Here is an 11,907-nt window from a genome sequence, read left to right on the forward strand (position 1 = left end):
TATATATATGTATGTGTGTGTATATATATATATATATATGTGTGTATGTATGTGTGTATATATATATATGTGTATATATATACACGTGTATAACACTAAAGGCACAGAGAAACAATATCGTTGGAATCACTTTTAGAACAATTTTTCCAGCTGGTAAATGATACAAACATTGACACCCAATCAGAATCCATCATGCTATAACAAGCTAGAAAACTAAAAGCAGCAGACAAGCACACTTAAAATTAACAGACGATATCGTTCCATGGTGCTAATATCATTATATTTATTGTTATCTATATAATTATCTTCCTTTGTATGAAAATGAAAAAAATATAAACTTCAGACTGCTGGTCTGTATTTATTTTTTGATTAATTCACATAAAGTTTGCCAACCTGTGGTTCAGACACTAATGCAGGCAAAATTACTGCTGTTTTGGGAGAGTCGGTCTTGCGTAACTACAGCAGCAGATTATGGGAGGTTTGTCCTCAGTGACGTGTGTGTGTGTGTGTGTGTGTGTGAGAGAGAGAGAGAGAGAGCATGAGCGATGTGAGCCAGATGTTTGGCTCTCAGAGCTTTTAATACTCGTTCTGCTTTAATCTCAAAGCAGCACTAACGCAGTCGATCAACAGAGACTGGATCACAACAATGGCTTCCCAGAATCTCTCTCTCTCTCTCTCGCTCTCTCCTTCTAAAGAGATAATCATCATTAATGCAAATGCCTCCAATCGCTCTCCTGCTGTGTGCGGAATGAGATTGGAAATTAAAGTGATCAACCGTTTCAGTCTTTATTTAGCAGTCAGAGCTGTAGTTGCTGTTTAAAATGAGTGTTTGTATTTCTCAAATTTATTACACAGGGATAATTTTAACACTCTGTTCTGAAACCTAGTGAGCTGCCTATGTAGGCGCCACTTTGAGGCAACATACAGTAGTTAAGCTCATAATGTTAAGCCTGTTTCAAAAGTCTCAGACAGCATCACATGAACGTTTAATAGTAATTGTAATCCCAGAATATATTGCGACAAATGTTTAAAATCCAGAATGTATAAAACAATTTTTTTTGTTATATTTATATTTTTTAAAGATATTAGTACTTCTATTTAGCAAGGATGCTATAAATGTATCAAAAGTGACATTAAAGACATTGGTAGTGTTACAGAACATTTGTATATTTTCATGTGCGTGCTGGTTAAATGTATAAAAACAAGTTTATAACTTGTAACAATGGAATCAATTGTAATGTTTTACAGTTTAATAATATTTTAAATATTTCATATATAAATATCATATTATATACATTTATGTAATAATACAATTACATATAAAATATATATTATTATTAAAATTGCATTATTCATTAATACACAAAAATTACCAAAAATGTAGATCAGAGTTCAAAACATTCAAAATAAATTTCCACTTTCCTATTTCATTATAAATATATCATTATAAATATAAAAACATAAAATATTATATTATAAATTATTAAATAATTGCTAAATTATACATTAAAAAGTTATATTGAATTATTATATTGTATTGTACAATATAAATTATATTGAATTATATTATCATAAAATTAAGTATAAAACATTTAATTATTATAAAATTACATAATACAGTAATAACTAAAAAGGATGCATTCAAAAGTTGAAACTAATTAAGTTGCCTCTTTTTTATTTCATTTTATTTTTTACTTTTTTTTTATTTAAATAACTTTGCAAACATAATTTTCTTTAAATCAACCATCTTTGTCATTTCTTGTATTTTTCTTCAGCATCTTGCTTCATGTTTGAGTTTTTGTTTCCAGAAAAAAAACATGCACATCTCTCTTTCTCCTGCAGGTGTGTCATAAACCCAGACAGAATTCATCTGGAAAGCCTGGCCACTCATTTCCCATCGGGTGAGGAGGGTGTCTGCCCATGCACACGCACGGCACCATGGGAAGCTCCCCGGAGGTGCTGTCCTGGACGTCCTGTCCCAGCCTGCTGGTGGGGAAGCTGAAGGAGGAGCTGAAGCTCACAGTCGGCGGCGACTCCATCAAAAAAACCAACAGTAACATTTCTCCTCAAGCGCTGCTTCCTCCGGCGCCGCCTCCACCACAGATCATCTCAGACCTAGCTCCGCCCACCACCCTTCCCATGCCACTGCAGCAGCTTCAGCCTCCCTGCAGGGATGATGAGCCCGGTGGCACCAGCCCTCCATGCACCGCCCTCAGCGAGGACTCGACGCGGGAGCAGGGACACTTCGAAAACAGCGTTCTGCAGCTACAGGAGCACGAGGAGGCCGAGACGCCGGGATCCTGTGGTCACGGAGGCTGCGGAAGTGGTGGGGAGGAGAAGAACGATGAGGGCAGGTGTCCGATGGACCACAGCGGAGACGACACGCACAACCATCCGCAAGATGACATCAAACTGCACTTTCATAGAGCTGGGACAGGCAGCAGCGGATTTCTGGAGGGGCTGTTCGGATGTTTGAAACCCGTGTGGAATATTATTGGGAAAACATACTCAACCGAGTACAAACTTCAGCAGCAAGGTTAGTGACGAGTATTAAACTTCAGTAAATTACAGATTACACATTACAAAAACAAAAAAAAAGTGGTTATTTTATTTTAAGATACAAATATCTCTGTAATTATTGGAGATCATTTTCCCCATTTTTTTTTTTTTTTTTTTTTACATTTTTGCATAATTGGATATTGGTTTTGTAATATTGATGTTAAAGTGATGGTGAATTTATCATTGTTTAAAAAACAGAGCTCAAAAAATATTGATTCCACATATCGGTTATCGGGCAAATAAACATGCAAATAATCAATATCGGTTATAAAGAAATTTATAGAATTTAGAATATAAGAATTTAGCATTTAAATAATATTAATTATGCATAATTTACACTGTTTACTTTAGAAAAAATTTATAACAATGGGACTGTAAAATAAAGTGTTACTGAAAATTTTTGTTCTCCCCCAATATTTAAGCATTTTTCCATAAACGGTTATGAGTTTTGTAATTTCAAATCTGCCTATATTTTATTATTGTGTTAAAAACGGAGCTAAAAATATTTTTTATTCTGCATATTGGTTATTGGGCACATAAACGTAAATGATCTGCATTGGTTATAAAGAAATTGATCTCTATGTATTACGCATTAAAGTATTTTAAGTAATAATAGCATTTAAGTAATAATGATTATGCATTAATTACACTTTACTTTAATAAAAACGTTAGTACAAAGGAACTGTAAAATAGTTACTGAAACCAATATTTAAGCATTTTTTCCTAATGGGATATGATTTTTGTAATTTCAAATCTACCGATATGCTGTTATCATTGTGTTAAAAACAGAAGTAAATAAACACTGGTACTGCATATCGGTTATCGGGCATATAAACATTAAAATAATCTGTATCGGTTATTAAAAGATGTATCTGTATTATACATTTAAATAAATTGAGTAAAAGTAACATTTAAATAATTAAAAATGTAGTCATTTAGCAGGCTCTTTTATCCAAAGCGACTTACAATGGAAGCGATCTCTTTCATCTTTATTTGACGGTCTAACTCTAACACTCTCTATTCTAATTATATTCTTAACTGTAAAATAAAGTGTTACAGAAAAAAAAAACTCAATATTTAAGCATTTTCCGTAATCGGATATCGGTTTTGTAATATCAAATCTACCAGGGTGTTGTTGTCATTGTCTCAAAAACAGAAGTAAAACAAATGAATATCAGTTTTGCATATCGTGTTATCGGACACATAAACATGCAAATAGTCTATATTGGTATTTTGTTATAAAAAATGTATATCTCTAGTAATTATACATTTAAGTAATAGTAACATTTTATTAATAATTAAATTAACTGTTTTTACTTAGTAAAACGAAAATGTGTAACAAGGGCACTGTAGAAATAAAGTGCTACAGAAAAGTGTAACCGCTTTTGTTTTTTTCCGTTATTTAAGCATTTGACCATTTTCGAAAATTGGTTTTGTAATATTAAATCTACCAATTATGTCAGTGTATAATGGTTATCATGCACATAGACATGCAAATAATCTGTATCCTATCAGTTCTAAAAAATATATATATTATTTCTGCAGCAATCATACTTTTAAGTTATGTAAGTATGCGTAATTATGCATGATTTATGTAATGCAATCTATAAAATTACATATTGTCAGGTAATGTATTTACTTTTGACTACTTTTCGAATACATTTGATTTGGGATTATTTGGTACCATATTGTGCCAAAATGTGAAGAGAAAGAAAATGCATGTTTGTTATATGCAACATGAAGTGCATTAAACATTACTCTAAGTCAGGGTTTCCCAAACTGGAGTTAATACCTAAATAAATCATAAAAATGTCAAATTAAAGAAACAAACTGGTTTTAAAATTAAGACAATCAAAATAAAATCCTTTGGGTGAGCTCTCCCTCTAAGTAGTGCTGTGGTCTTGATTGTACGGTATGTTGAGGGTGTGTTCTGATTGGTCAGTAGACATGTGGGAGGTGCCGTTTGAGGAGATCTCTGAGCTGCAGTGGCTGGGCAGCGGAGCTCAGGGCGCCGTGTTCCTCGGGAAGTTTCGCTCCGAAGAGGTCGCCATCAAGAAAGTCAGAGAGCAGAAGGAGACTGATATCAAACACCTGCGCAAGCTGAAGCACCCCAACATCATCAGCTTCAAGTAGGTGCCAATGAATGAGCAGCTAGTGGCAGTCAGTATGCAGTTTTGAGTTTGACACTAAAGCGTGCCGTCTGTGTTTCAGAGGTGTTTGTACACAGGCCCCGTGTTACTGCATCATCATGGAGTACTGTGCTCAAGGGCAGCTGTATGAGGTTCTCAGGGCCGGTCGTAAGGTCACACCACGGCTGCTGGTGGACTGGGCCTCAGGGATCGCCAGCGGCATGAACTACCTGCACCTCCACAAGATCATCCACAGAGACCTCAAGTCACCAAAGTAAGACCTGTGGGGTTTGGGGATTTACTGTTATACATATAATATTCATCTTTCATCTTTATATTTTTTGTAATTTAGTTATGTGCTTTTGTCAATTTTAATATTTAATATTATATTATATTTAAATATAATATTTTATAATACTTTAATATTTTTAATATTTGATATTTACATTTTTATAATTAAAAAAAATATATATATATATTTATTATTTATTTATTTATTTTCCTTTATTCAAATAGATTTAACATCACTGCACAATAAAAAAAAAACATTCAATAACATCCAAACACATAAAACACATGATGCCAGCTTGCGATTCACATAATTAATAGTTCAGATACAAAGATTAAATCTAATAGTTCATAAGAAATGTAGTAGTTCAGATAATATAATATTTCAGAAGTTACATAGATTAAAGGATATAAAATCCTGCCTTCAACAGATTTTTATTCATTTTATTATTTAAAATGTAATATTATTTACCTTTCTTACAGCACTAATATTTAATATACAAAATAATAAAGGGGTAAATTCGTCTCACAACATAACAATTGTATCCAGGTTTTTAATACAATATTAGAGTTAATTTTTGTTTTTTTTACCTAATATTTGTATTTTATTTTATTTTATTAGAAAAAATAATGCATACTTTATCAGATGCATAAAATGCTCAAATTCACCTAAAATCACTCAAATCAAATACAGTATAGTTTATATGGAAATACTGTAAATGAGTAATACCATTGCATTCTGCTTTCCTGAATGTGTGTGCTTTCTTTTGCAGTGTGCTAGTCACTCAAAATGACAACGTGAAGATCTCAGACTTTGGGACTTCTAAAGAGCTCAGTGACAAGAGTACGAAGATGTCATTTGCGGGTACGGTGGCCTGGATGGCTCCAGAAGTGATCCGGAATGAGCCGGTGTCCGAGAAAGTAGACATCTGGTGAGTGTGGACTAATACAGTGACATTGGTAAAAATCAGAAATATTTATTGAGCGACAAATCAGCATGTGTATCATGTGACACTGAATACTGGAGTAATCAAGCAAAAAAATGTCTTCACATAGTAAATTGTAATAATATTTCATTGTTTCCACAATATTTTTTATCAAATAAATGCACTCTCGGTGTGCAGAAGAGACTACTTTCAAAAGCATTTAAACCCTTTATTGAGCTCAAGTGTTTGAGCAGTAGTGTAAGCACTGAATACTAATTGTTGTGTGTTTGAAAGGTCGTTTGGGGTGGTGTTGTGGGAGCTGCTGACCGGTGAGATCCCCTATAAAGACGTGGACTCGTCTGCTATTATTTGGGGTGTGGGCAGTAACAGCCTTCACCTGCCCGTGCCGTCCACCTGTCCCGACGGCTTCAAGATCCTCATGAAACAGACCTGGTGAGACTCAACGCCATCTACATCCAATTACCTATGTTTGAGTTGAGAAAGTACTGTATGGCCAAAAGTTTAAAATTGTTGAAAACACTTGAAATGTAAAATAGTTTTAAAACCTCGAAGGTTTTAAGGCCATTCAGTGCCTTTGCTTGGATGTTTTTCCTAGTTGCTAGGTAGATTTTGACCTCGGAATGCTGTGATTGGCCAATCAGAATCCAGGATTTGCAAGACTTCTCTAAAACAGGGTTTTGGATTGATTGGTCGATTGAGATGGTGTTGATTTGTACCTTCAGGCAGGGAAAACCCAGAAACCGGCCGTCCTTCAGGCAGATCCTCCTCCATCTGGATATCGCCTCGGCCGATGTACTCGGGACACCACAGGAGACCTACTTCAAATCTCAGGTGAGCAAATGTTGACTTCTACTCTGACTTCTGCTGAATTTCAACTAGAAAGAGTCACTGTGTGGTCTTGCGGCATCACTACAGAAAGAAATGCAACCACTTATCCAGTGGTTTCTCATTTCTATAATAGTTGTATAAATAAGAACAACATCGCTAAAATCAAATTGCAGATTGCATTTAACGAACATGCAGCATGAAAACTGTAGTGTGATTCAGGAACAAATAACTCAGTCCTGTGATGAATCTGTCAAAAAGTTAAGTTGCTTGATTCATCTGAAAGAGTTAATTAAACCATTATGGGATGTTAATTGTTGAAAGTATACTCAGAATTGTTTGATTATTGATTTCCATCCATTGATTTTAATGTGGGACTAGTGTTGTTTTAGGATTATTTAAATACTATTTATAATTATTTTAGTAATGAATTAAAATGCCTTTTTTTGTTGTATCTGTCATTTTTAATAGTTTTTACTTTATATTTATATTTTAATATTTATATTTAACTTGAATTTACATTACCGTTTTATCTGTAATTATTTTTTTTAAGTCGACATGTAAATGTTTAAAAAGTAAATACATTTTTATTTCAGTTGTAGTTAGAATTTTATATCAGCTAGTAAAGTCGACATTTCTAATAATATATATATATATATATATATATATATATATATATATATATATATTTATTTATTTATATATTTATGCTTTTTTTTCAATTACCAAAAACATTTTGATGGTCACACTTTAGTTCGAGGACCAATTTGTACTATTAACTACAACTTTGACCTAATTTGCTGTTAGTAAGGTAGTTATTAAGTTTAGGATTAGGGGTCTAAAATATGCTCATGCAGAATAAGGCAATAATATGTGCTTTATAAGTCCTAATAAACTGCCACAACGCTACTATTCATGCTAATTGGTCCCCAAACTAAAGTGTTAATATTTGAATTCACCTTGACAATCTTGTCTGTGTCAGGCGGAGTGGAGAGAGGAAGTGAAGAAGCATTTCGAGAAGATCAAAAGCGAAGGCACCTGCATCCACCGACTGGACGAGGAGCTGATCCGCCGCAGAAGAGACGAGCTCAGGTGATGAAACAGCAGAACACAGAGCGGGACGGAGAGAGCTGGAGCTGGAGCTGGAGCTGACTGTGTTGTGTGTGTTTCAGACACGCTCTGGATATCCGAGAGCATTACGAGAGGAAACTGGAGCGAGCTAATAACCTGTACATGGAGCTCAGCGCTATCATGCTACAGCTGGAGGTGCGAGAGAAAGAGCTGCTCAAGTGAGTCCTTCCAAGCTAATTCATTCAGTAACTTAAAATAAATCACAAAAACTATTATTTGTTTAACGGCCTTGTTATGTGGACATCAGAGAACCGTGAACATGCAAGTGTGTTTTTAAATGATTGAAGTATTTACTTAAAATCTCTCAGGGTGAGAACAGAATTGAGAGATGTCACAAATACTTTCTTTTTTTTTTATTCTGTGACAGAAGCAAGCTTTCAATATCGAACCAACTGATCATGGTAGTCAAGTTTGTGCGAAACGTTTGAAATCAAATACAGTATATTAAATATTTACCTACAGATATTTGACTTGAGCATGAAAAGTGCCATATTCAAATGTGATGATCTGAATTCATTCAAAATTTCAAACTGATTCAAAACAAACTGAAATGAATCAAACTAATGCATTTTTATTATTTTAATAATAAGTTTATATATCTTAGTCTTAACACGTTCATGCAAGTCAGGGAACGGGGATCAATAAACGAGCTGATATAATCTCATAAGTATGGTCGTTCAGTTTGCATTGTATCTAATTTTGCGTGAATTACTATTGGTAGTTTAATCCAATAATGAGTCAAGAGATTTTAAAATAGAGTACTTTCAGTTCCTTCCTAACACTGGAAATGTAAGAGGTCAGCTGGGTATTTGATGCATACTGTGCACAGTAATCATACTTTATACTGCAGAAATAGCTTTTCTGATGCTGATTGTGCTGTGTGTCTCTCTCTCGCTCTCATTTGTCTGTTTATTGGCATGAAATGACTCATGAAAGGATGTAATGAGTCTGAACTCTGACCCCGTCTGTGCCTGAACGCAGACGTGTCTCTGAAACTCTTAATTAAATCTAATCTGCTTAAAGCTGCACCCGGCTCGTGCCGTTTGCGTGACCCACATTCTCACTGAATGAGCACACAACGATCATTCAGTCCAATCTCACTCATGCTTTTACTGGATCTGAGTGTTTCCCGTGTTTTATTCCAGGAGGGAGCAGGCTGTGGAGAAGAAGTATCCCGGTACGTACAAACGTCACCTGGTTCGGCCCATTGTGCGGCCCAATGCCGTTGAGAAGCTCATTAAGAAAAAGAGCAGCATGAATCATAAGCCCGGGACACAGCAGCCAAAGAGGTGAGAGATCCACGTGTGCTCCTGTTGTTGTGTCTGTATCATCATAGATTTAATAGTTTAACCAAGAGATCATAAAACGAGGTTTGCGCCCCCCTGGGGGTTTGTGAGGGAACTGCAGGGGGGTTGTTTTTTTGATGAAAGGCTGGCAATGAATTAAACATTTATTACAATTAAAACAAATGAACTGAAATCAATTAACTGAAGTCTATTAAAAATAAACATTTCATTTAAATAAGTAAACTAAGTTATTAAAATAACAAATATAAAGTATAAACAGCTATTAAAATATAATATAATTTAAAATACAATTTTAACATCTATTAAAATATAATATTAAAATAATTTTAAAATGAAAAGCAAAAAGTGTCAATTAATTCAAAACAAAAATAAGAATAAATATAAATATGAAAAAGATTTATTGAAAAATAAATAATTATTTTAAAATGAAAATTAAAAAAATAAGCTTAAGTAATACATATACTAATAATTATTTAGAATAATAAAAATATTTTTAAAATATTTTAAAAATAAATGCAAAGGTGTTGATAAATGACTGCCATATTAGCTTAAAATCTAAGGGGGACTTCAAGTAAATATTTACGTCAGAAGGATTTGACTGACAAAGAAAGTCTGGGAATGGTTTATCATTTCTCCAGAAAAAGGGTTTTACTGAACAACGTGATGAACGTAATATTCTACAAACTTCATTTACTTTACTATTATTGTGTTTTTATTGTTTTAAATAGTATACCGTGTCTTGATCTGTAACTTTTTGTCAATGTGTGATTATTTTCCATGAATATGGAATCACGGATGGATAATTTGTAATTAAAGTCAGCGATACTGTGCCGAATGAAATGGTATCTGTGATGAATTCTTCATGAGGTCTTTAACCCCGTTCATGTGATCTCCTGCAGGCCGGATCTGCTGCGCTCCGATGGCATTCCCAGCGTCGAGCCTCTTCCGGCTCCGTCCCCGTTGTCAGGAAGCCCAAAAGTGTCCACCCCGCCTGGAAAAACCCGTTACCGCAGTAAACCCCGCCACCGGAGGGCCAACAGCAAAGGCAGTCACAACGAGTTCCTAGGAGCCCTCAAAACCAACTCTGCCCCGTCCGAGGAACAGCAGCCCCTACAGGACAGGGTTCGTACCATCAGGGAAAACCTGGAAAAGTCATGCAATCTTAAAACGGCGATTTCCAGGCCTGGAAAAGTTTTGAAAATATAAATAAACCAAGATGGTTTTGGAAAAGTCATGGAAATGTATTTCACAGATCTCTGTGTGACAATGTTTAATCAGGTCCTGAATTTTGGCGAGGGATTGTGACCCTGGAGCACAAAACCAGTCTGAAGTCTCTGGGGTATATTTGTAGCAAAAGCCAAAAAAACATAGATTTTTCTTTTATGCCAAAAATCATTAGGATATTAAATAAAGATCATTTTCCATGAAGATATTTTGTAAATTTCCTACTGTAAATATATCAAAACTTTATTTTTGATTAGTAATATGCCTTCATTTGGACAACTTTAAAAATGATTTTCTCAATATTAAGATTTTTTTGCACCCTCAGATTCCAGAATTTCAAATAGTTGTTTCTCGGCCAAACATTGTTCTTTCATAACAAACCATACATCAATGAAAGCTGATTTATTCTCTTTTTATTCTTATTTTTTTTTTTTTTTCTTTTTAGTCCCTTATGACTGGTTTTGTGCTCCAGAGTCACACCTGTTCTCTGATTGGAGGAACATCTAGCCATGTTTCAGCTTGGACTTATTCACACAAAAAGGATTAGCATTAAGAGTCATCTATTTTAGTTAACGTTCGCTATGATAAATTTAAATCTTATTGTAAGATAAACATTGAGTCTCGATGTTTAGGTATTTGGAATATTGTCTCGAAAGTCAATATAATATTAATTTATTGGGAAAAATGTTGTGCGAACCCTGCAGGATCAAAGCTACCATCCCCATCCCCCCGCTCCGCTCGAGGGTCCGCTGTTACCAGTGCAGAACCGTGTAATCGCTGTAGCCACCTGCGCTAACAACCTGCGCTACTTCGGCCCGGCCGCCGCCCTCCGCAGCCCGCAGACCGACCATCTGCAGCGGAGGCTGTCCGGCTCCAGCCCTGACCTCATCTCCACCGCCGTGGACGCTGACTCACGCCACCGCAGGTCCTCCGTCCCTCCGTCCTCGGGCTCCGGTGCCTGCTGCCAGGAGCATCCCTTCCCCGGCTGCCTGCGCTGTCAGGAGACGCCGGCCGCTCCCAGCCACCCCGAGCTCCCGCATTACTCCCTGCTGAGCACGGGTGAAGAAACACCGCCCGCCGTCAAGAGACCGATGGAGCCCACGGCCGGAGGAGAAGCATCAGGAGAGCAGTCGGAGCAGAGATCCAGCGGCCTGCTGCACTCACTCAGACCCCTGAGAAACGTGAGCCTGATTCACACTTGCTTTAAACTGATGCTAATGTAAGGCTTTTATATTGGTTTTGGGAGTCACCAACAACAGGTTGACATGCATGCAAGGTCCAAAAACACTTTCATTGTCTTATAATATGCATTTATTTTTACCCTACTTGCTCAACGACTGATACATTTTTTCAAACCCCTTTTTCGTGTGACGCTATTCTGCGGTGATTGGTCGATTTTATTTCCATTTCATTATAAAAGCTGTTTGTGAGCGCACCTAGTGGTGAAGAATGGATCTGCATTTCCATTCAGACCAAGACAAAAAGAACAAGTGGCCG

General features: G+C 35.8%; 1 protein-coding gene across 2 annotated transcripts; it reads left to right on the forward strand.

The window, feature by feature from the left end:
- The first annotated feature begins 1,851 nt into the window (after positions 1–1,851).
- LOC128011163 (mitogen-activated protein kinase kinase kinase 13) lies at positions 1,852–11,648 on the forward strand. 2 transcript variants are annotated; one of them, XM_052593303.1, is made up of 11 exons: positions 1,852–2,536; positions 4,502–4,688; positions 4,771–4,962; positions 5,750–5,908; positions 6,197–6,355; positions 6,646–6,754; positions 7,731–7,840; positions 7,921–8,037; positions 9,025–9,168; positions 10,086–10,308; positions 11,115–11,648. In XM_052593303.1, exons 1-11 carry the CDS (start codon positions 1,921–1,923, stop codon positions 11,631–11,633), a joined length of 2,535 nt encoding a protein of 844 aa, XP_052449263.1. In that variant the 5' UTR covers positions 1,852–1,920; the 3' UTR covers positions 11,634–11,648. The 2 variants fall into 2 exon arrangements, with proteins under 2 accessions (XP_052449263.1, XP_052449264.1); XM_052593304.1 differs by having other exon boundaries at positions 4,505–4,688.
- The last annotated feature ends 259 nt before the right edge of the window (positions 11,649–11,907 follow it).

This window comes from Carassius gibelio, chromosome B23 (genome assembly GCF_023724105.1).
Source record: "Carassius gibelio isolate Cgi1373 ecotype wild population from Czech Republic chromosome B23, carGib1.2-hapl.c, whole genome shotgun sequence".
Classification (NCBI taxonomy): domain Eukaryota; kingdom Metazoa; phylum Chordata; class Actinopteri; order Cypriniformes; family Cyprinidae; genus Carassius; species Carassius gibelio.

What these genes read in the sequence shown, in the direction of transcription:
- LOC128011163 (XM_052593303.1), top strand. Translation starts at nt 1,921, where the DNA reads ATGCACACGCACGGCACCATGGGAAGCTCCCCGGAGGTGCTGTCCTGG. An exon ending in CCCAACATCATCAGCTTCAA is followed by an intron (nt 4,689 to 4,770) that starts GTAGGTGCCAAT and finishes TCTGTGTTTCAG; the next exon opens with AGGTGTTTGTACACAGGCCC. An exon ending in TCCGAGAAAGTAGACATCTG is followed by an intron (nt 5,909 to 6,196) that starts GTGAGTGTGGAC and finishes TGTGTTTGAAAG; the next exon opens with GTCGTTTGGGGTGGTGTTGT.